The sequence below is a fragment of the Oncorhynchus keta genome, unplaced genomic scaffold, assembly GCF_023373465.1.
Source record: "Oncorhynchus keta strain PuntledgeMale-10-30-2019 unplaced genomic scaffold, Oket_V2 Un_contig_17349_pilon_pilon, whole genome shotgun sequence".
NCBI classification, from domain to species: Eukaryota; Metazoa; Chordata; class Actinopteri; order Salmoniformes; family Salmonidae; genus Oncorhynchus; species Oncorhynchus keta.
Window position 1 is genome coordinate 65,001 of NW_026280401.1, and position 25,000 is coordinate 90,000.

The window sequence follows — 25,000 nt, forward strand, 5'->3', positions numbered from 1 at the left end:
ACGAAAAAAAGAGAGAGACGGAGGAGAGAGACGGAGGGAGGGAGGGGGACAGAGATACGGAGAGACAGACAGAGCAGACCACAGTGTGCCATCACAGCAGCAAGATTTGTAACCTGTTGCCGCAAGAAAAGGGCAACCAGTGAAGAACAAACACCATTGTAAATACAACCTATATTCATACGTTGATTTATTTTCCCTTTTGTACTTGAACTATTTGCACATCGTTACAACACTGAATAGAGACACAATATGACGTTTGAAATGTCTCTGGTCTCTGGACCTTCCATTGGACCTGTAATATTTACTGTTCATTTTATATAGTTTATTTCACTTTTTGTTTATCTATTTCACTTGCTTTGGCAATGTTAAACATATGTTTCCCATGCCAATATAGCCCCTTAAATTGAAATTGAGTGTGTGTGTGTGTTTCTCCAGGTATGTTTCAGTGTCTTCAGGTTGTTAATATCCCGTCAACATAAATGAACCGTAGATCTGTCAGGATACAACAGGATGCATGAGATAACCAACAGGATGCATGAGATAACCGACAGGATGAATGAGATAACCAACAGGATGAATGAGATAACCAACAGGATGAGATAACCAACAGGATGAGATAACCAACAGGATGCACGAGATAACCAACAGGATGCATGAGATAACCAACAGGATGCATGAGATAACCGACAGGATGCATGAGATAACCAACAGGATGAGATAACCAACAGGATGCATGAGATAACCAACAGGATGAGATAACCAACAGGATGCATGAGATAACCGACAGGATGCATGAGATAACCAACAGGATGCATGAGATAACCAACAGGATGCATGAGATAACCAACAGGATGCATGAGATAACCGACAGGATGCATGAGATAACCAACAGGATGAGATAACCAACAGGATGCATGAGATAACCGACAGGATGCATGAGATAACCAACAGGATGCATGAGATAACCAACAGGATGCATGAGATAACCAACAGGATGCATGAGATAACCGACAGGATGCCTGAGATAACCGACATGATGCATGAGATAACCGACAGGATGCCTGAGATAACCGACATGATGAATGAGACAACCAACAGGATGCATGAGACAACCAACAGGATGCATGAGATAACCAACAGGATGCCTGAGATAACCGACAGGATGAATGAGACAACCAACAGGATGCATGAGACAACCAACAGGATGCATGAGATAACCAACAGGATGAATGAGATAACCGACATGATGCATGAGATAACCGACAGGATGCATGAGATAACCGACAGGATGCCTGAGATAACCAACAGGATGCATGAGATAACCGACATGATGCATGAGATAACCGACAGGATGCATGAGATAACCGACAGGATGCCTGAGATAACCAACAGGATGCATGAGATAACCGACAGGATGCATGAGACAACCAACAGGATGCATGAGATAACCAACAGGATGAATGAGATAACCGACAGGATGAATGAGATAACCGACAGGATGCATGAGATAACCAACAGGATGCATGAGATAACCAACAGGATGAATGAGACAACCAACAGGATGCATGAGACAACCAACAGGATGCATGAGATAACCAACAGGATGAATGAGATAACCAACAGGATGCATGAGATAACCAACAGGATGCATGAGATAACCAACAGGATGCATGAGATAACCAACAGGATGCATGAGATAACCAACAGGATGCATGAGATAACCAACAGGATGCATGAGACAACCAACAGGATGAATGAGATAACCAACAGGATGCATGAGATAACCAACAGGATGAATGAGTAACCAACAGGATGTATGAGATAACCAACAGGATGAATGAGATAACCAACAGGATGAATGAGATAACCAACAGGATGCATGAGATAACCAACAGGATGCATGAGATAACCAACAGGATGAATGAGATTAACCAACAGGATGTATGAGATAACCAACAGGATGAATGAGATAACCGACAGGATGCATGAGATAACCAACAGGATGAATGAGATAACCGACAGGATGCATGAGATAAACCAACAGCATTAGTTCTGCTGCTTTGGACACATTTTGCATGTGTTAGAATCTTTTGAATTTGGGAGAGGACATTCAGCCCCGTAACCGGTATAGAGAGAGGGTGGAGCTCCTCGTTCTGGTTCTGATCCTCGTTCTAACGTCTCTTCATCTCCGTAACCGGTATAGAGAGAGGATGGAGCTCCTCGTTCTGGTTCTGATCCTCGTTCTAACGTCTCTTCATCTCCGTAACCGGTATAGAGAGAGGGTGGAGCTCCTCGTTCTGGTTCTGATCCTCGTTCTAACGTCTCTTCATCTCCGTAACCGGTATAGAGAGAGGGTGGAGCTCCTCGTTCTGGTTCTGATCCTCGTTCTAACGTCTCTTCATCTCCGTAACCGGTATAGAGAGAGGGTGGAGCTCCTCGTTCTGGTTCTGATCCTCGTTCTAACGTCTCTTCATCTCCGTAACCGGTATAGAGAGAGGATGGAGCTCCTCGTTCTGGTTCTGATCCTGGTTCTAACATCTCTTCATCTCCGTAACCGGTATAGAGAGAGGGTGGAGCTCCTCGTTCTGATCCTGGTTCTAACGTCTCTTCATCTCCGTAACCGGTATAGAGAGAGGGTGGAGCTCCTCGTTCTGGTTCTGATCCTGGTTCTAACGACTCTTCATCTCCATAACCGGTATAGAGAGAGGGTGGAGCTCCTCGTTCTGGGTCTGATCCTCGTTCTAACGTCTCTTCATCTCCGTAACCGGTATAGAGAGAGGGTGGAGCTCCTCGTTCTGGTTCTGATCCTCGTTCTAACGTCTCTTCATCTCCGTAACCGGTATAGAGAGAGGGTGGAGCTCCTCGTTCTGGTTCTGATCCTGGTTCTAACGTCTCTTCATCTCCATAACCGGTATAGAGAGAGGGTGGAGCTCCTCGTTCTGGTTCTGGTCCTCGTTCTAACGTCTCTTCATCTCCGTAACCGGTATAGAGAGAGGGTGGAGCTCCTCGTTCTGATCCTGGTTCTAACTTCCCTTCATCTCTGTAACCGGTATAGAGAGAGGGTGGAGCTCCTCGTTCTGGTTCTGATCCTGGTTCTAACGTCTCTTCATCTCCGTAACCGGTATAGAGAGAGGGTGGAGCTTCCCGTTCTGGTTCTGATCCTCGTTCTAACGTCTCTTCATCCCCGTAACCGGTATAGAGAGAGGGTGGAGCTCCTCGTTCTGGGTCTGATCCTGGTTCTAACGTCTCTTCATCCCCGTAACCGGTATAGAGAGAGGGTGGAGCTCCTCGTTCTGGTTCTGATCCTCGTTCTAACGTCTCTTCATCTCTGTAACCGGTATAGAGAGAGGGTGGAGCTCCTCGTTCTGGTTCTGATCCTGGTTCTAACGTCTCTTCATCTCCATAACCGGTATAGAGAGAGGGTGGAGCTCCTCGTTCTGGGTCTGATCCTCGTTCTAACGTCTCTTCATCTCCGTAACCGGTATAGAGAGAGGGTGGAGCTCCTCGTTCTGGTTCTGATCCTCGTTCTAACGTCTCTTCATCTCCGTAACCGGTATAGAGAGAGGGTGGAGCTCCTCGTTCTGGTTCTGATCCTGGTTCTAACATCTCTTCATCTCCATAACCGGTATAGAGAGAGGGTGGAGCTCCTCGTTCTGATCCTGGTTCTAACTTCCCTTCATCTCCGTAACCGGTATAGAGAGAGGGTGGAGCTCCTCGTTCTGGTTCTGATCCTGGTTCTAACGTCTCTTCATCTCCGTAACCGGTATAGAGAGAGGGTGGAGCTTCCCGTTCTGGTTCTGATCCTCGTTCTAACGTCTCTTCATCCCCGTAACCGGTATAGAGAGAGGGTGGAGCTCCTCGTTCTGGGTCTGATCCTGGTTCTAACGTCTCTTCATCCCCGTAAACGGTATAGAGAGAGGGTGGAGCTCCTCGTTCTGGTTCTGATCCTCGTTCTAACGTCTCTTCATCTCTGTAACCGGTATAGAGAGAGGGTGGAGCTCCTCGTTCTGGTTCTGATCCTGGTTCTAACGTCTCTTCATCCCCGTAACCGGTATAGAGAGAGGGTGGAGCTCCTCGTTCTGGTTCTGGTTCTAACGTCTCTTCATCTCCTTAACCGGTATAGAGAGAGGGTGGAGCTCCTCGTTCTGGTTCTGATCCTCGTTCTAACGTCTCTTCATCTCTTAACATGTATTGTATGATCAGAGACGTTAGTTCTGGTTTAACCAAGATGACTGTTGTCTTGGTATGATGTCTGACCAGAGCCTTTAGTTCTGGGTGAACCAAGATGACTGTTGTCTTGGTATGATGTCTGACCAGAGCCTTTAGTTCTGGGTGAACCAAGATGACTGTTGTCTTGGTATGATGTCTGACCAGAGCCTTTAGTTCTGGGTGAACCAAGATGACTGTTGTCTTGGTATGATGTCTGACCAGAGACTTTAGTTCTGGGTGAAGCAAGATGACTGTTTTCTTGGTGTGATACCTGACCAGAGACTTTAGTTCTGGGTTAACCAAGATTTTTTTCATGGTGTGGTGTGATGTGTGTGTGTGTGTGTGTGTGTGTGTGTGTGTGTGTGTGTGTGTGTGTGTGTGTGTGTGTGTGTGTGTGTGTGTGTGTGTGTGTGTGTGTGTGAATTCAGCTTCCGTTCATCCATATGTGTGTGATATGTGTGTGTGTGTGTTCTGTCAGAGTGTTTATGTGTGCTTGCGTGTTCAGTGTATCCGTGCGTCTGAACATGTGTGTGCGTGCGTCCATTCGTTCATGCGTGTGTGCCCTCCCGTGTGTTCAGCGTGTGTATGTGTGTTTGTAGACCCAGGGATTTGGCTGGTCTTGTAGTCTCAGGGACAGATCTCTAGAGGAGACGACCCAGTTCTTTCACATATATCACTGTAATTGTAGCTGCTGGCAAACCTTCCTGAGGGCTGGACTCACACACATACAAACACACAGACAAACACACAGACACACACGCACACGCACGCACGCACACACACACACACACACACACACACACACACACACACACACACACACACACACACACACACACACACACACACACACACACACACACACACACACACACACACACACACACACACACACACACACACACACACACACACACACACACACACAGACTGATTCCAGAGGCTGATCCGAAAAAAGAAGAAGGGCGGTGGTGTATGTTCATGATTAACTTCTCATGGTGTGATTGTAACAACATGCAGAAACTCAAGGTCTTTTGTTCACCCGACCTAGAATCCCTCCCAATCAAATGCCGACTGTATTACCTCCCAAGAAAATTCTCTCCAGTTATAGCCACAGCCGTGTATATTCCCCCTCGAGCCGATACCACGACGGCCCTCGAAGAACTACACTGGACTCTATGCAAACTGGAAAGCACATATCCTGAGGCCGCATTTATTGTAGCTGGAGACTTCAACAAAGAAAAATATGATGAAAACGCTACCGGAAACCACATATCCTGAGGAAAACGCTACCGGAAACCACATATCCTGAGGAAAACGCTACCGGAAACCACATATCCTGAGGAAAACGCTACCGGAAACCACATATCCTGAGGAAAACGCTACTGGAAACCACATATCCTGAGGAGAACGCTACTGGAAACCACATATCCTGAGGAGAACGCTACCGGAAACCACATATCCTGAGGAGAACGCTACTGGAAACCACATATCCCGAGGAAAACGCTACCGGAAACCACATATCCTGAGGAAAACGCTACTGGAAACCACATATCCTGAGGAAAACGCTACTGGAAACCACATATCCTGAGGAAAACGCTACTGGAAACCACATATCCTGAGGAAAACGCTACTGGAAACCACATATCCTGAGGAAAACGCTACCGGAAACCACATATCCTGAGGAAAACGCTACCGGAAACCACATATCCTGAGGAAAACGCTACTGGAAACCACATATCCTGAGGAAAACGCATATCCTGAGGAGAAACCACATATCCTGAGGAGAACGCTATCCTGAGGAAACCACATATCCTGAGGAGAACGCTACCTGGAAACCACATATCCTGAGGGAGAACGCTACTGGAAACCACATATCCTGAGGAGAACGCTGGAAAACCGAAACCACATATCCTGAGGAGAACGCTACCGGAAACCACATATCCTGAGGAAAACGCTACCGGAAACCACATATCCTGAGGAGAACGCTACTGGAAACCACATATCCTGAGGAAAACGCTACCGGAAACCACATATCCTGAGGAGAACGCTACCGGAAACCACATATCCTGAGGAGAACGCTACCGGAAACCACATATCCTGAGGAAAACGCTACCGGAAACCACATATCCTGAGGAGAACACTACTGGAAACCACATATCCTGAGGAAAACGCTACCGGAAACCACATATCCTGAGGAAAACGCTACCGGAAACCACATATCCTGAGGAGAACACTACTGGAAACCACATATCCTGAGGAAAACGCTACCGGAAACCACATATCCCGAGGAAAACGCTACTGGAAACCACATATCCTGAGGAAAACGCTACCGGAAACCACATATCCTGAGGAGAACGCTACCGAAACCACATATCCTGAGGAGAACGCTATCCGAGAAACCACATATCCTGAGGAAAACGCTACCGGAAACCACATATCCTGAGGAGAACACTACTGGAAACCACATATCCTGAGGAAAACGCTACCGGAAACCACATATCCTGAGGAAAACGCTACCGGAAACCACATATCCTGAGGAGAACACTACTGGAAACCACATATCCTGAGGAAAATGCTACCGGAAACCACATATCCCGAGGAAAACGCTACTGGAAACCACATATCCTGAGGAGAACGCTACCGGAAACCACATATCCTGAGGAGAACGCTACCGGAAACCAGATATCCTGAGGAAAACGCTACCGGAAACCAGATATCCTGAGGAAAACGCTACCGGAAACCACATATCCTGAGGAGAACGCTACCGGAAACCAGATATCCTGAGGAAAACGCTACCGGAAACCACATATCCTGAGGAGAACGCTACCGGAAACCAGATATCCTGAGGAGAACGCTACCGGAAACCACATATCACGAGGAGAACGCTACTGGAAACCACATATCCTGAGGAAAACGCTACCGGAAACCACATATCCTGAGGAAAACGTGTCATGGAAATTGCCTGTATTACCAAATCATGAGAGAGCAAACCACACACAAGTCAGAGTTATCATAAAGTCCATCTTTAATTATATATGACCTTCACCATAGCCCTGTGATTCTCAGATCAATTCAGTGTCTATAAATACATTCTCTGAGAGTGCTTACAAAACAATTCTTAGTGTCATTTATAGCCAAGACACACTCCTCTCAACTCACATGACAAATAACAGATCTTAGGAACATTACAAAGGAAGACTTTACTTGAGAGAGGAGTATCCCATAGCCAGACAGCATTAGCTATAAATTATCGTTCAGTCTGGTCTCCTAAACAAAGTTCTAATCTCGTTCTTGGTACCACTTAGGACCACAACATTCCCCACAAGGGGTGTGTGCTCAACCCTCTCCTGTACTCCCTGTTCACCCACGACTGCTTGGCCATGCATGCCTCCAACTCAATCATCAAGTTTGCAGACGACACAACAGCAGTAGGCTTAATTACCAACGATGACGAGGCAGCCTACAGGGAGGAGGTGAGGGCCCTGGCAGAGAGGTGCCAGGAAAATAACCTGTCGCTCAACGTCAACAAAACAAAGGAGATGATCGTAGACTTCAGGAAACAGCAGAGGGAGCACCCCCCCCCCCTTTCCATATCGAAGGGAGAAGGTGGAAAGTTCCTCGGCTTACACATCGAAGGGAGAAGGTGGAAAGTTCCTCGGCTTACACATCGAAGGGAGAAGGTGGAAAGTTCCTCGGCTTACACATCGAAGGGAGAAGGTGGAAAGTTCCTCGGCTTACACATCACTGACAAACTGAAATGGTCCATCCACACAGACTGTGTGGTGAAGAAGGTGCAACAGTGTTTCTTCAACTTCAGGAGGCTGCTTGGCACCCAATTAGACATTCGCTCAGTACAGTGTTTTCACTGAGGAAGTGTACAAGTCTCCTGTTAATGATAATGCAGAGGATTTTCCCAAGGTTGCTGTTGCTGTTGATGCAAATCCCACGGTAGTTATTGGGGTTAAATTTGTCTCCTCTTTCCTGGATTGGGGTGATCAGTCTTTGGGGCCAAATACTCTCTCTCACACACACACACAAACATCTCATTGTCTGTTCACCTGTCTGGCGAGAACTGCCTGTTGAACTGCATTATGGGACAAAGCTGTGGAGAACGTGACTGTTAGTCTATGTGTGTGTGTGACTAACTAGGGCAGCAGACTCTGAGGAGGAAGAGAGCTAGGGCACCCTTAATTAGAGAAAGTCTGTCTCTCTCTTTCTCTCTCTCTCTGTCTCTCTGTCTCTCTCTCTCTCTCTCTCTCTCTCTCTCTCTCTCTCTCTCTCTCTCTGTCTGTCTGTCTGTCTGTCTGTCTGTCTGTCTGTCTGTCTGTCTGTCTGTCCGACCCTCTCTCTCACTCACTCTCTCTCTCTCTCTCTCTCTCTCTCTCTCTCTCTCTCTCTGTCTCTCTCTCTCCTCTTCTCTCCTCTCTCACTCTCCTCTCTTACTCTCCTCTCTCACTCTCCTCTCTTACTCTCCTCTCTCACTCTCCTCTCTTACTCTCCTCTCTCACTCTCCTCTCTTACTCTCCTCTCTCACTCTCCTCTCTTACTCTCCTCTCTCTCCTCTGCTCTACTCTCCTCTCTTACTCTCCTCTCTTACTCTCCTCTCTCACTCTCCTCTCTTACTCTCCTCTCTCACTCTCCTCTCTTACTCTCCTCTCTCACTCTCCTCTCTTACTCTCCTCTCTCTCTCTCCTCTCTTACTCTCCTCTCTCACTCTCCTCTCTTACTCTCCTCTCTCACTCTCCTCTCTTACTCTCCTCTCTCACTCTCCTCTCTTACTCTCCTCTCTCACTCTCCTCTCTTACTCTCCTCTCTCACTCTCCTCTCTTACTCTCCTCTCTCTCCTCTGCTCTGCTCTCTCTCTGTCTCTCCTTCTCACTGTGTGACCTATAGCAGTCTGTGTGTGTCATCCTACTTTTCCCAGTTTCGGTTCTTGAGGCAGCTGCTACAGATTCTTTAGGGTCAGAGAGAGAGAGAGAGAGAGGGCACAGAGATACAGAGAGAGAGAGAGAGGGCACAGAGATACAGAGAGAGAGAGGGCACAGAGATACAGAGAGAGAGGGGAGGGCAGAGATACATACATTTACATTTACATTTAAGTCATTTAGCAGACGCTCTTATCCAGAGCGACTTACAAATTGGTGCATACACCTATGACAACCAGTGGAACAGCCACTTGCATCTAAATCTTGTTGGGGGGGGGTGAGAAGGGGGGTGAGAAGGATTACTTACCCTTACTTACCCTATCCTAGGTATTCCTTGAAGAGGTGGGGTTTCAGGTGTCTCCGGAAGGTGGTGATTGACTCCGCTGTCCTGGCGTCGTGAGGGAGTTTGTTCCACCATTGGGGGCCAGAGCAGCGAACAGTTTTGACTGGGCTGAGCGGGAACTGTACTTCCTCAGTGGTAGGGAGGCGAGCAGGCCAGAGGTGGATGAACGCAGTGCCCTTGTTTGGGTGTAGGGCCTGATCAGAGCCTGGAGGTACTGAGGTGCCGTTCCCCTCACAGCTCCGTAGGCGAGCACCATGGTCTTGTAGCGGATGCGAGCTTCAACTGGAAGCCAGTGGAGAGAGCGGAGGAGCGGGGTGACGTGAGAGAACTTGGGAAGGTTGAACACCAGACGGGCTGCGGCGTTCTGGATGAGTTGTAGGGGTTTAATGGCACAGGCAGGAGCCCAGCCAACAGCGAGTTGCAGTAATCAAGACGGGAGATGACAAGTGCCTGGATTAGGACCTGCGCCGCTTCCTGTGTGAGGCAGGGTCGTACTCTGCGGATGTTGTAGAGCATGAACCTACAGGAACGGGACACCGCCTTGATGTTAGTTGAGAACGTCAGGGTGTTGTCCAGGATCACGCCAAGGTTCTTAGCGCTCTGGGAGGAGGACACAATGGAGTTGTCAACCGTGATGGCGAGATCATGGAACGGGCAGTCCTTCCCGGGAGGAAGAGGAGCTCCGTCTTGCTGAGGTTCAGCTTGAGGTGGTGATCCGTCATCCACACTGATATGTCTGCCAGACATGCAGAGATGCGATTCGCCACCTGGTCATCAGAAGGGGGAAAGGAGAAGATTAATTGTGTGTCGTCTGCATAGCAATGATAGGAGAGACCATGTGAGGTTATGACAGAGCCAAGTGACTTGGTGTATAGCGAGAATAAGAGAGGGCCTAGAACAGAGCCCTGGGGGACACCAGTGGTGAGAGCGCGTGGTGAGGAGACAGATTCTCGCCACGCCACCTGGTAGGAGCGACCTGTCAGGTAGGACGCAAGCGTGGGCCGCGCCGGAGATGCCCAACTCGGAGAGGGTGGAGAGGAGGATCTGATGGTTCACAGTATCGAAGGCAGCCGATAGGTCTAGAAGGATGAGAGCAGAGGAGAGAGAGTTAGCTTTAGCAGTGCGGAGCGCCTCCGTGATACAGAGAAGAGCAGTCTCAGTTGAATGACTAGTCTTGAAACCTGACTGATTTGGATCAAGAAGGTCATTCTGAGAGAGATAGCGGTAGAGCTGGCCAAGGACGGCACGCTCAAGAGTTTTGGAGAGAAAAGAGAGAAGGGATACTGGTCTGTAGTTGTTGACATCGGAGGGATCGAGTGTAGGTTTTTTTCAGAAGGGGTGCAACTCTCGCTCTCTTGAAGATGGGAGGGACGTAGCCAGCGGTCAGGGATGAGTTGATGAGCGAGGTGAGGTAAGGGAGAAGGTCTCCGGAAATGGTCTGGAGAAGAGAGGAGGGGATAGGGTCAAGCGGGCAGGTTGTTGGGCGGCCGGCCGTCACAAGACGCGAGATTTCATCTGGAGAGAGAGGGGAGAAAGAGGTCAGAGCATAGGGTAGGGCAGTGTGGGCAGAACCAGCAGTGTCGTTTGACTTAGCAAACGAGGATCGGATGTCATCGACCTTCTTTTCAAAATGGTTGACGAAGTCATCTGCAGAGAGGGAGGAGGGAGGGGGGGAGGATTCAGGAGGGAGGAGAAGGTGGCAAAGAGCTTCCTAGGGTTAGAGGCAGATGCTTGGAATTTAGAGTGGTAGAAAGTGGCTTTAGCAGCAGAGACAGAGGAGGAAAATGTAGAGAGGAGGGTGTGAAAGGATGCCAGGTCCGCAGGGAGGGAGTTTTCCTCCATTTCCGCTCGGCTGCCCGGAGCCCTGTTCTGTGAGCTCGCAATGAGTCGTCGAGCCACGGAGCGGGAGGGGAGGACCGAGCCGGCCTGGAGGATAGGGGACATAGGGAGTCAAAGGATGCAGTAAGGGAGGAGAGGAGGGTTGAGGAGGCAGGATCAGGAGATAGGTTGGAGAAAGTTTGAGCAGAGGGAAGAGAAGATAGGATGGAAGAGGAGAGAGTAGCGGGGGAGAGAGAGCGAAGGTTGGGACGGCGCGATACCATCCGAGTAGGGGCAGTGTGGGAAGTGTTGGATGAGAGCGAGAGGGAAAAGGATACAAGGTAGTGGTCGGAGACTTGGAGGGGAGTTGCAATGAGGTTAGTGGAAGAACAGCATCTAGTAAAGATGAGGTCAAGCGTATTGCCTGCCTTGTGAGTAGGGGGAAGGTGAGAGGGTGAGGTCAAAAGAGGAGAGGAGTGGAAAGAAGGAGGCAGAGAGGAATGAGTCAAAGGTAGACGTGGGGAGGTTAAAGTCGCCCAGAACTGTGAGAGGTGAGCCGTCCTCAGGAAAGGAGCTTATCAAGGCATCAAGCTCATTGATGAACTCTCGAGGGAACCTGGAGGGCGATAAATGATAAGGATGTTAAGCTTGAAAGGGCTGGTAACTGTGACAGCATGGAATTCAAAGGAGGCAATAGACAGATGGGTAAGGGGAGAAAGAGAGAAAGACCACTTGGGAGAGATGAGGATCCCGGTGCCACCACCCCGCTGACCAGAAGCTCTCGGGGTGTGCGAGAACACGTGGGCGGACGAGGAGAGAGCAGTAGGAGTAGCAGTGTTATCTGTGGTGATCCATGTTTCCGTCAGTGCCAAGAAGTCAAGGGACTGGAGGAGGCATAGGCTGAGATGAACTCTGCCTTGTTGGCCGCAGATTGGCAGTTCCAGAGGCTACCAGAGACCTGGAACTCCACGTGGGTCGTACGCGCTGGGACCACCAGGTTAGGGTGGACGCGGCCACGCGGTGTGGAGCGTTTGTATGGTCTGTGCAGAGAGGAGAGAACAGGGATAGACAGACACATAGTTGACAGGCTACAGAAAAGGCTACGCTAATGCAAGGAAATTGGAATGACAAGCGGACTACACGTCTCGAATGTTCAGAAAGTTAAGCTTACGTAGCAAGAATCTTATTGACTAAAATTATTAAAATGATACAGTACTGCTAAAGTAGGCTAGCTGGCAGTAGCTGCGTTGTTGACACTACACTAATCAAGTCGTTCCGTTGAGTGTAATAATTTCTACAGTGCTGCTGTTCGGGGGGCTAGCTGGCTAGCTAGCAGTGTTGTTTACGTTACGTTGAGTTAAAAGAACGACAATAGCTGGCTAGCTAACCTAGGAAATCGGTCTAGACTACACAATTATCTTTGAAACAAAGACGGCTATGTAGCTAGCTATGTAGCTAGCTACGATCAAACAAATCAAACCGTTGTACTGTAATGAAATGAAAATGTGATACTACCTGTGAATGCGACCGGGTTGTTGGGTTCTATTCAGTAGACGTTGGCTAGCTGTTAGCTGTTGGCTAGCTAGCAGAGTCTCCTACGTTAAGGACGACAAATAGCTGGCTAGCGAACCTCAGTGAATTAAGATAATCACTCCAAGGCTACACACACTAAACTACACAATTATCTTGGAAACAAAGACAGCTATGTAGCTAGCTAACACTGAACTAATCAAGTCGTACAGTTGAGTGAATAGCACTACAGTGATGCTAATCTGTGTGCGTTAGCTAGCGTTGCTAGCTCCTGGGCGAATAGCAGTGAAGGCTACGTTAGGGCGACGAAATACGAAATACGATAATTAATGCAATTATCTCTGATACAAGGACGGCTATGTAGCTAGCTAAGAAGAATGGCTAAGATTATGTAGCTAGCTAACAGTAAACTAATCAAGTCGTACAGTTGAGTGAATAGCACTACAGTGATGCTAATCTGTGTGCGTTAGCTAGCGTTTGCTAGCTCCTGGGCGAATAGCAGTGAAGGCTACGTTAGGGTTACGAAATACGATAATTATGCAATTATCTCTGATACAAGGACGGCTATGTAGCTAGCTAAGAAGAATTGCTAAGATTAGACAAATCAACCGTTGTACTATAATGAAATGTAATGAAAAAGTTATACAACCTGCAGAGCGAAGTGCGAATGCGACCGCTCGCTCCAACCGGAACCGGAGAGAGAGAGAGGGCACAGAGATACAGAGAGAGAGGGGAGGGCAGAGATACAGAGAGAGAGAGAGGGCACAGAGATACAGAGAGAGAGGGAGGGCAGAGATACAGAGAGAGAGGAGAGGGCACAGAGATACAGAGAGAGAGGAGAGGGCAGAGATACAGAGAGAGAGAGAGAGAGAGAGAGGGCACAGAGATACAGAGAGGGGAGGGCAGAGATACAGAGAGAGAGGGAGGGCACAGAGATCAGAGAGAGAGAGAGAGGAGAGGGCACAGAGAGTTTCTCTGTCTGTAGTGTGATTTGCTGACTACCGGACTAGAGGAACCAACTGCACAGCGAGACACACTCCATTCAAACAGTCACATTGTGTTAACCTACTGTCAAACTCACACACACACACACACACACACACACACACACACACACACACACACACACACACACACACACACACACACACACACACACACACACACACACACACACACACACACACACACACACATATATATATATACACATATATGCACATATATACACATATATACACACAAACACATACATACACAGAAAATTGCATATCACAGGTTCAAGTCACCTTGACGACCTTCCTTGTGGTTAGTAGAACTGTTTCTTGTGGTTTCTTCCGGGTCAGATAGCTAGCAGCAATGACAAGACTGTGGTGTTAGGATACTGAATGGTCAGATAGCTAGCAACAATGACAAGACTGTGGTGTTATGATACTGAATAGTCAGAGAGCTAGCATCAATGACAAGACTGTGGTGTTAGGATACTGAATGGTCAGATAGCTAGCAACAATGACAAGACTGTGGTGTTAGGATACTGAATGGTCACATAGCAACAATGACAAGACTGTGGTGTTAGGATACTGAATGGTCACATAGCAACAATGACAAGACTGTGGTGTTATGATACTGAATGGTCAGATAGCTAGCAACAATGACAAGACTGTGGTGTTATGATACTGAATGGTCACATAGCAACAATGACAAGACTGTGGTGTTATGATACTGAATGGTCACATAGCATCAATGACAAGACTGTGGTGTTATGATACTGAATGGTCACTAGCAACAATGACAAGACTGTGGTGTTATGATACTGAATGGTCAGATAGCTAGCAACAATGACAAGACTGTGGTGTTAGGATACTGAATGGTCAGATAGCTAGCAACAATGACAAGACTGTGGTGTTATGATACTGAATGGTCACTAGCAACAATGACAAGACTGTGGTGTTATGATACTGAATGGTCAGATAGCTAGCAACAATGACAAGACTGTGGTGTTAGGATACTGAATGGTCAGATAGCTAGCAACAATGACAAGACTGTGGTGTTATGATACTGAATGGTCAGATAGCTAGCAACAATGACAAGACTGTGGTGTTATGATACTGAATGGTCAGATAGCAACAATGACACGACTAGCTTAACCAACAACTGTAACGATGCATTTGATACAAGTGCTCATTGTGTAAATGTTTTTATGTTGTCAATAAAGATTTGGAGAGTAAATATATTTTATATGTTGTCAATAGGGTGTGGCAGGGTAGCCTAGTGGTTAGAGCGTTGGACTAGTAACCGGAAGGTTGCGAGTTCTAACCCTCGAGCTGACAAGGTACAAATCTGTCGTTCTGCCCCTGAACAGGCAGTTAACCCACTGTTCCCAGGCCGTCATTGAAAATAAGAATATGTTCTTAACTGACTTGCCTGGTTAAATAAAGGTTAAATAAAGGTAAAAAATATTTAAAAATAAAATAAAAATAAAGATTTGGAGAGTAAATATAGTTGATATGTTGTCATTAAAGATTTGGAGAGTAAATATAGTTTCTATGTTGTCAATAAAGATTTGGAGAGTAAATATAGTTGATATGTTGTCAATAAAGATTTGGAGAGTAAATATAGTTTATATGTTGTCGATAAAGATTTGGAGAGTAAATATAGTTTATATGTTGTCGATAAAGATTTGGAGAGTAAATATAGTTGATATGTTGTCGATAAAGATTTGGAGAGTAAATATAGTTGATATGTTGTCAATAAAGATTTGGAGAGTAAATATAGTTTATATGTTGTCGATAAAGATTTGGAGAGTAAATATAGTTTCTATGTTGTCAAAAAAAATTTGGAGAGTAAATATAGTTTATATGTTGTCGATAAAGATTTGGAGAGTAAATATAGTTGATATGTTGTCAATAATCCTACGGTTGTATGTCCACCCCGTCTGTTTCCTGCCTCTCAGATGGGCACACAATGATTTTGTAGGTAAACGTGCCGTCTATGCCAAGTTCAGACCATTTTCTTTAGTTTGGTGTTTTGTTACAGTGTCTGGTCTGCGACAGTGTGTTGGAAAGAGAGATAGATAGAGAGATGGGAAGAGAAATTGATAGAGAGATGGGAAGATAAATGGATAGAGAGATGGATAGAGAGAGGGATAGAGAGAGGGATAGAGAGATGGATAGAGAGATGGATAGAGAGATGGATAGAGAGAGGGATGGAGAGATGGATAGAGAGATGGATAGAGAGAGGGATAGAGAGATGGATAGAGAGATGGATAGAGAGATGGATAGAGAGAGGGATAGAGGGAGGGATAGAGAGAGGGGTAGAGAGAGGGATAGAGAGAGAGAGGGATAGAGAGATGGACAGAGGGAGGGATAGAGAGATGGATAGAGAGAGGGATAGAGAGAGGGATAGAGAGATGGATAGAGAGAGGGATAGAGGGAGGGATAGAGAGAGGGATAGAGAGAATGAGAAAGAGAGAGAGATAGAGAGAGGGATAGAGAGATGGATAGAGAGAGGGATAGAGAGATGGATAGAGAGAGGGATAGAGAGAGGGATAGAGAGATGGATAGAGGGATAGAGAGAGGGATAGAGATAATGAGAGAGAGATAGAGAGAGGGATAGAGAGATGGATAGAGAGATGGATAGAGGGATAGAGAGAATGAGAAAGAGAGAGAGATAGAGAGAGGGATAGAGAGATGGATAGAGAGAGGGATAGAGAGATGGATAGAGAGAGGGATAGAGAGAGGGATAGAGAGAGGGATAGAGAGATGGATAAAGAGATGGATAGAGAGATGGATAGAGAGAGGGATAGAGAGATGGATAGAGAGAGGGATAGAGAGATGGATAGAGGGATAGAGAGAGGGATAGAGATAATGAGAAAGAGAGAGAGATAGAGAGAGGGATAGAGAGATGGATAGAGAGATGGATAGAGGGATAGAGAGAGGGATAGAGAGATGAGAAAGAGAGAGAGATAGAGAGAGGGATAGAGAGATGGATAGAGAGAGGGATAGAGAGATGGATAGAGAGAGGGATAGAGAGAGGGATAGAGAGAGGGATAGAGAGAGGGATAGAGAGAGGGATAGAGAGAGGGATAGAGAGAGGGATAGAGGGAGGGATAGAGAGATGGATAGAGAGAGGGATAGAGGGATGGATAGAGATGGATAGAGAGAGGGATAGAGAGATGGATAGAGAGATGGATAGAGAGAGGGATAGAGAGATGGATAGAGAGAGGGATAGAGAGAGGGATAGAGGGATAGAGGGAGGGATAGAGAGATGGATAGAGAGAGGGATAGAGAGATGGATAGAGAGAGGGATAGAGGGATAGAGGGAGGGATAGAGAGATGGATAGAGAGAGGGATAGAGGGATGGATAGAGAGATGGATAGAGAGAGGGATAGAGAGAGGGATAGAGAGATGGATAGAGAGAGGGATAGAGAGAGGGATAGAGAGATGGATAGAGAGAGGGATAGAGAGAGGGATAGAGAGAATGAGAAAGAGAGAGAGAAGGATAAACTGTGTCTGTGAGAGAGAGAGAAGTTAGGAATGAGGTTGAGGTTTTAGTGTTTGCTTTGCCTGTTTTGTGTGTGTGTGTGTTAGTGTGTGTGTGTGTGTGTGTGTGTGTGTGTGTGTGTGTGTGTGTGTGTGTGTGTGTGTGTGTGTGTGTGTGTGTGTGTGTGTGTGTGTGTGTGTGTGTGTGTGTGTGTGTGTGTGTGTGTGCTCCAGGGACAGCCATTTGCATGCAGTGCTAGTTCCACTGCAGAAAATAGTAGAGGGGAAGGGGAGGAGAGGAGAGGGGAGTTCAGAGCACTCTGATTGGTCAAGGAGTTGCTAGACAACAGATGTCCGGCTGGCTGGGAGGTAGACTACCTGTGGAGGAGAGAGAGAGAGGGATTGAGAGAGAGATATATAAAGAGAAAGCGAGTGAGGGAGAGAGAGAGAAAGTTGAGAGATAGAGAGATGGACAGATTAGTGACCTTGCTCCCAGGGCTAGCTGATGATAGTATGATGGGTAGGTTGTCCTTGGTCCTGTTGATTTAACAGTATTATTCACTCTGTCCTCCTCTCCTCCATCCTCCTCTCTCCTCTCTCCATCTCTCCCTCCTTCCTCTCTCCATCTCTCTCTCTCCTCCATCTCTCCCTCCCTCCACTCTCCTACATCTCTCCATTTCTCTCCTCCCTCTCTCCCTCTCTCCATCTCTCTCCTCCATCCCTGCCTCCCTCCCTCCATCTCTCTCCTCCATCTCGTCCTCCATCTCTCTCCTCCATTTCTCTCTCCTCCATCTCTCCCTCCGTCCTCCTCTCTCCATCTCTCTCTCCTCAATCTCTCCCTCCGTCCTCCTCTCTCTATCTCTCTCTCCTCCATCTCTCCCTCTCTCCTCTCTCCATCTCTCTCCTCCATCCCTGCCTCCCTCCCTCCATCTCTCTCCTCCATCTCGTCCTCCATCTCTCTCCTCCATTTCTCTCTCCTCCATCTCTCCCTCCGTCCTCCTCTCTCCATCTCTCTCTCCTCCATCTCTCCCTCCGTCCTCCTCTCTCCATCTCTCTCTCCTCCATCTCTCCCTCCGTCCTCCTCTCTCCATCTCTCTCTCCTCCATCTCTCCCTCCGTCCTCCTCTCTCCATCTCTCTCTCCTCCATCTCTCCCTCCATCCTCCTCTCTCCATCTCTCTTTCACTCTCTCTCTTTCTCCTTCATTTCTCTCCATCTCTTTCTCATGCTCTCCTTCCACACTCCCGCTCTTTTCATCTCTCTCTTCTAGGAATCGACACTCACGCAAACACGTCTGTCTGACCCCTCTCTCTTTTCTCTCTCTCACTCCCCATCTCTCTGCCGCTCTCTCCCGTTCTCTGTGCTGAGGCAAAGTGGAACTGGGTCGTCTTGACTCACCGGTTCGAATCAGAGTCACTTGACACAGTTCTGATTTGAATTGTTTGAACGTGACTCTGAATGGAACTCACAGAACCGATGGAATCGTTTTGTTCCGATTCACACAGTAAAGTGATACAGTATCAAGTCACTGATTCCTAGAAAGCAGCAGAGAATCCTTATGATGAACCTTAGTAGTAGAATATAAAAAGAGTAGAATATAATAAAGTAGACTAAAGTAGAATAGAATATAATATAATATAATAAAGTGGATTAAAGTAGGGTGGAATATAATAGAATAGAATAAAGTATATTAAAGTAGGGTAAAATATAATAGATTAAAGTAGAGTAGAGTAGAATATAATAGAATAGAATAAAGTAGAATAGAATAGAATAAAGTAGAATAGAATAGAATAAAGTAGGATAGAATAGAATAAAGTAGGATAGAATAGAATAAAGTAGGATAGAATAGAATAAAGTAGGATAGAATAGAATAAAGTAGAGTAGAGTAGAATATAATAGAATATAATAAAGTAGAGTAGAATAGAATAAAGTAGAGTAGAGTAGCATATAATAGAATAGAATAAAGTAGAGTAGAATAGAATAAAGTAGATTAAAGTAGGGTGGAATATAATAGAATATAATAAAGTAGAGTAGAGTAGAATATAATAGAATAGAATAAAGTAGAGTAGAATAGAATAAAGTAGATTAAAGTAGGGTGGAATATAATAGAATAGAATAAAGTATATTAAAGTAGGGTAAAATATAATAGAATAAAGTAGAGTAGAGTAGAATATAATAGAATAGAATAAAGTAGAGTAGAATAGAATAAAGTAGAGTAGAGTAGAATATAATAGAATAGAATAAAGTAGAGTAGAATAGAATAAAGTAGATTAAAGTAGGGTGGAATATAATAGAATAGAATAAAGTAGAGTAGAGTAGAATATAATAGAATAGAATAAAGTAGAGTAGAATAGAATAAAGTAGATTAAAGTAGGGTGGAATATAATAGAATAGAATAAAGTATATTAAAGTAGGGTAAAATATAATAGAATAAAGTAGAGTAGAGTAGAATATAATAGAATAGAATAAAGTAGAGTAGAATAGAATAAAGTAGATTAAAGTAGGGTAGAATATATAATAGAATAGAATAAAGTAGATTAGAATAGAATAAAGTAGATTAAAGTAGGGTAGAATATAATAGAATAGAATAAAGTAGAGTAGAATAGAATAAAGTAGGTTAAAGTAGGGTAGAATATAATAGAATAGAATAAAGTAGAGTAGAATAGAATAAAGTAGAGTAGAGTAGAATATAATAGAATAGAATAAAGTAGAGTAGAATAGAATAAAGTAGATTAAAGTAGGGTGGAATATAATAGAATAGAATAAAGTAGATTAAAGTAGGGTTGAATATAATATAATAGATTAAAGTAGATTAAAGTATAGTATAACCTAATAAAGTAGAGTAGAATACAGTAGATTAAAGTAGAGTAGAATAGAATAAAGTAGATTAAAGAAGAGTAGAAAAGAATACATTGGAGTAGGGTAGAATAAAGTAGAATAGAGTAGGGTAGAATAAAGTAGATTAGAGTAGGGTGTATTAAAGTAGACTAGAGTAGGGTTGATTAAAGTAGAATAGATTAGATTAAAGTAGAGTAGAATAGAATAAAGTAGATTAAAGAAGAGTAGAAAAGAATACATTGGAGTAGGGTAGAATAAAGTAGAATAGAGTAGGGTAGAATAAAGTAGCATAGAGTAGGGTAGAATAAAGTAGAGAATGGAGTAGGGTAGAATATAGTAGAATAGAGTAGGGTAGAATAAAGTAGAATGGAGTAGTGTAGAATATAGTAGAATAGAGTAGGGTAGATTAAAGTAGAATATAGTAGTGTAGAATACAGTAGAATAGTGTAGAGTAGAATATAATAGGGTAGATTAAAGTAGAATAGAGTAGGGTAGAATAAAGTAGAATAGAGTAGGGTAGAATAAAGTAGGATAGAGTAGGGTAGAATAAAGTAGAATGGAGTAGGGTAGAATAAAGTAGAATAGAGTAGGGTAGATTAAAGTAGAATATATTAGGGTAGATTAGAATAGGATAGATTAAAGTAGAATAGAGTAGAATGGAGTATGGTAGAATAAAGTAGAATAGAGTAGGGTAGAATAAAGTAGCATAGAGTAGGGTAGAATAAAGTAGAATGGATTAGGGTAGAATATAGTAGAATAGATTAGGGTAGAATAAAGTAGAATGGAGTAGGGTAGAATATAGTAGAATAGAGTAGGGTAGATTAAAGTAGAATATAGTAGTGTAGAATACAGTAGAATAGTGTAGAGTAGAATATAATAGGGTAGATTAAAGTAGAATAGAGTAGGGTAGAATAAAGTAGAATAGAGTAGGGTAGAATAAAGTAGAATAGAGTAGGGTAGAATAAAGTAGAATGGAGTAGGGTAGAATAAAGTAGAATAGAGTAGGGTAGATTAAAGTAGAATATATTCGGGTAGATTAGAATAGGATAGATTAAAGTAGAATAGAGTAGAATGGAGTATGGTAGAATAAAGTAGAATAGAATAGGGTAGAATAAAGTAGAATGGAGTAGGGTAGAATAAAGTAGAATGGAGTAGGGTAGAATAAAGTAGAATAAAGTAGGGTAGAATAAAGTATAATTACATTTACATTTAAGTCATTTAGCAGACGCTCTTATCCAGAGCGACTTACAAATTGGTGCATTCACCTTATGACATCCAGTGGAACAGCCACTTTACAATAGTGCATCTAAATCTTTTAAGGGGTGAGAAGGATTACTTTATCCTATCCTAGGTATTCCTTAAAGAGGTGGGGCTTCAGGTGTCTCCGGAAGGTGGTGATTGACTCCGCTGTCCTGGCGTCGTGAGGGAGTAGAGTAGGGTAGAATAAAGTAGAATAGAGTAGGGTAGAATAGAGTAGAATAGAGTAGAATAGAGTAGGGTAGAATATAGTAGGGTAGTATAAAGTAGAGTAGGGTAGTATAAAGTAGAGTAGGGTAGATTAAAGTAGAATAGAGTAGGGTAGAATAGAATAGAGTAGGGTAGAATAGAGTAGGGTAGAATAAAGTAGGGTAGAATAGAGTAGGGTAGAATAGAGTAGGGTGGAATAGAGTAGGGTAGAATAAATTAGGGTAGAATAGAGTAGGGTAGATTAGAGTAAGGTAAAATAGAGTAGGGTAGATTAAAGTAGAATAGAGTAGGGTAGAATATAGTAGGGTAGTATAAAGTAGAGTAGGGTAGAATATAGTAGAGTAGAATAAAGTAGAATAGAGTAGGGTAGAATAGAGTAGGGTAAATAGAGTAGGTTAGATTAAAGTAGAATAGAGTAGGGTAGAATATAGTAGGGTAGTATAAAGTAGAGTAGGGTAGATTAAAGTAGAATAGCGTAGGGTAGAATATAGTAGGGTAGTATAAAGTAGAGTAGGGTAGAATATAGTAGAGTAGAATAAAGTAGAATAGAGTAGGGTAGAATAGAGTAGGGTAAATAGAGTAGGTTAGATTAAAGTAGAATAGAGTAGGGTAGAATATAGTAGGGTAGTATAAAGTAGAGTAGGGTAGAATATAGTAGAGTAGAATAAAGTAGAATAGAGTAGGGTAGAATAGAGTAGGGTAAATAGAGTAGGTTAGATTAAAGTAGAATAGAGTAGGGTAGAATAAAGTAGGGTACATAGAGTAGGGTAGAATAAAGTAGAATATAATAAAATAAAGTAGAGTTGAATAAAATAGAGTGGAGAAGTAAAGTACAAATAAAGTACAATAGACTAGTATAAAGTAGAGTAGGGTAGAATATAGTAGAGTAGAATAAAGTAGAATAGACTAGGGTAGAATAGAGTAGGGTAGTATAAAGTAGAGTAGGGTGGAATATAGGAGGGAGGGAGAGAGGGGGAGAGAAAGGTGGAGAAAGGGAGGGGAGAGAGGGGAGAGAAAGGGAGGGAGGGAGGGAGGTAGAGGGGATGGGGGTAAGGGAGGGAGAGAGGGAGAGAGGGGGGAGAGAGAGGGAGAGAGAGGTGGAGAAAGGGAGGGAGAGAGGGGGAGAGAAAGGGAGGGAGGGAGGTAGAGGGGGATGGGGGTAAGGGAGGGAGAGAGGGAGAGAGGGGGGAGAGAGAGGGGTGAAAGGGAGGGAGAGAGAGGGGAGAGAAAGGAGGGGATGGATAGATAGATGTTAAGAGGAGGAGAAATAGAGGACATGAAGTTTTATTTATAGTAATTTCATCAGTTACCTCTGCCAACTCTGCTGTCCTCCACACACACACAGTACACCCTCTACGGGCCTACATTTGCATCACAGTCTGTAAAGGATTACCTACAGCACTATAGTCTATGGAGATACAGAAACAATGAAATACAGGGATTCACTTCTGTCTCTGTCTCTGTCTCTCTCTCTCTGTGTCTCTCTCTGTCTCTCTGTCTCTGTCTCTCTGTCTCTCTCTGTGTCTCTCTCTGTCTCTCTGTCTCTGTCTCTCTGTCGCTCTCTGTCTATTGTCTGTCTCTGTCTCTATGTCTCTGTCTCTGTCTCTCTGTCTCTCTCTGTCTCTGTCTCTGTCGCTCTCTGTCTATTGTCTGTCTCTGTCTCTCTGTCTCTGTCTCTCTGTCTCTCTCTGTGTCTCTCTCTCTGTCTCTCTGTCTCTCTCTGTCTCTGTCTCTCTGTCTCTCTCACTCTCTGTCTGTTGTCTGTCTCTGTCTCTCTGTCTCTGTCTCTCTCTCTCTCTCTCTCTCTCTCTCTCTCTCTCTGTCTCTCTCTCTCTGTCTCTCTGTCTCTCTCTATGTCTCTCTCTGTCTCTGTCTCTCTCTGTCTCTGTCTCTTGTCTCGCTATGTCTCTCTCTCTCTCTCTCTCTCTCTCTCTCTCTCTCTCTCTGTTTGTCATGTTTCCAGACCACCAGAAGCTTGAGAGAGAGGCCAGGATTTGCCGTCTGCTGAAACATCCCAATATTGGTGAGAACAACAACCCTCGTCGACCCCTGGCAACATCTGCTCTGTTTTTATTAGCCTGTTGTGGAAAGGACCACAACAGGTGTGTGTGCAGCCCTGGTCAAATGTAGGGCATCGCATAGAGAATATAATACTGTTTGGGACTAAGCCAAGAACATTTCAATATTACCAGTAATCCATCTCTATAGAACCTGTTGTCTTTTTCCTCTGGTCTTCTTCTCTTCTCCCCTCTATCCCCTCTCTTCCCCCCTCTATCCCTTCTCTTCCCCCTCTATCCCTTCTCTTCCCCCTATCCCTTCTCTTCCCCACTCTATCCCCTCTCTCCCCCTCTATCCCTTCTATTCCCCCTCTATCCCTTCTCTTCCCCTCTATCCCCCCCTCTATCCCTTCTCTTCCCCCTCTATCCCTTCTCTTCCCCCTCCATCCCTTCTCTTCCCATCTCGATCCCTTCTCTTCCCCCCTCTATCCCTTCTCTTCCCCTCTATCCCTTCTCTTCCCCCTCTATCCCTTCTCTTCCCCCTCTATCCCTTCTCTTCCCCCTCTATCCCTCTCTTCCCCCTCTATCCCTTCTCTTCCCTTCTCTTCCCCTATCTTCCCCTCTATCCCTTCTCTTCCCCCTCTATCCCCTGTCTTCTCCCTCTATCCCTTCTCTTCCCCTCTATCCCTTCTCTTCCCCTCTCTTCCCCCTCTATCCCTCTCTTCCCCCTCTATCCCTTCTCTTCCCCCTCTATCCCTTCTCTTCCACCCTCTATCCCTTCTCTTCCCCCTCTATCCCCTATCTTCCCCTCTATCCCTTCTCTTCCCCCTCTATCCCCTTCTCTTCCCCCTTCTATCCCCTCTCTTCCCCATATCCCTTCTCTTCCCCCTCTATCCATTCTCTTCCCCCTCTATCCATTATCTTCCCTTGTCTTCCCCTCTCTTCCCCCTCTATCCCTTCTCTTCCCCCTCTATCCCTTCTCTTCCCCTCTATCCATTCTCTTCCCCCTCTATCCCCTCTCTTCCCCCTCTATCCCTTCTCTTCCCTTCTCTTCCCCTCTATCCATTCTCTTCCCCCTCTATCCCTTCTCTTCCCTTGTCTTCCCCCTCTCTTCCCCCTCTATCCCTTCTCTTCCCCCTCTATCCCTTCTCTTCCCCCTCTATCCCTTCTCTTCCCCCTCAATCCCTTCTCTTCCCCCTCTATCCCTTCTCTTCCCCTATCTTCCCCTCTATCCCTTCTCTTCCCCCTCTACTATCCCATTCTCTTCCCCTCTATCCCTTCTCTTTCCCCTCTATCCCCTGTCTTCCCCCTCTATCCCTTCTCTTCCCCCTCTATCCCTTCTCTTCCCCTTCTGTACCTTCTCTTCCCCTCTCTTTCCCTTCTCTTCCCCC

At 45.2% G+C, this 25,000-nt stretch overlaps 1 protein-coding gene across 1 annotated transcript in view; it reads left to right on the forward strand.

Moving 5' to 3' along the window:
- LOC127919662 (calcium/calmodulin-dependent protein kinase type II delta 2 chain-like) overlaps nucleotides 1–25,000 on the forward strand; it is a 58,637-nt gene that overhangs the window by 11,072 nt on the left and 22,565 nt on the right. The window contains exon 3 of the mRNA XM_052503409.1: nucleotides 23,576–23,635. Within this exon, the coding sequence (XP_052359369.1) occupies nucleotides 23,576–23,635 (60 nt within the window). The remainder of the gene's footprint in view (nucleotides 1–23,575; nucleotides 23,636–25,000) is intronic.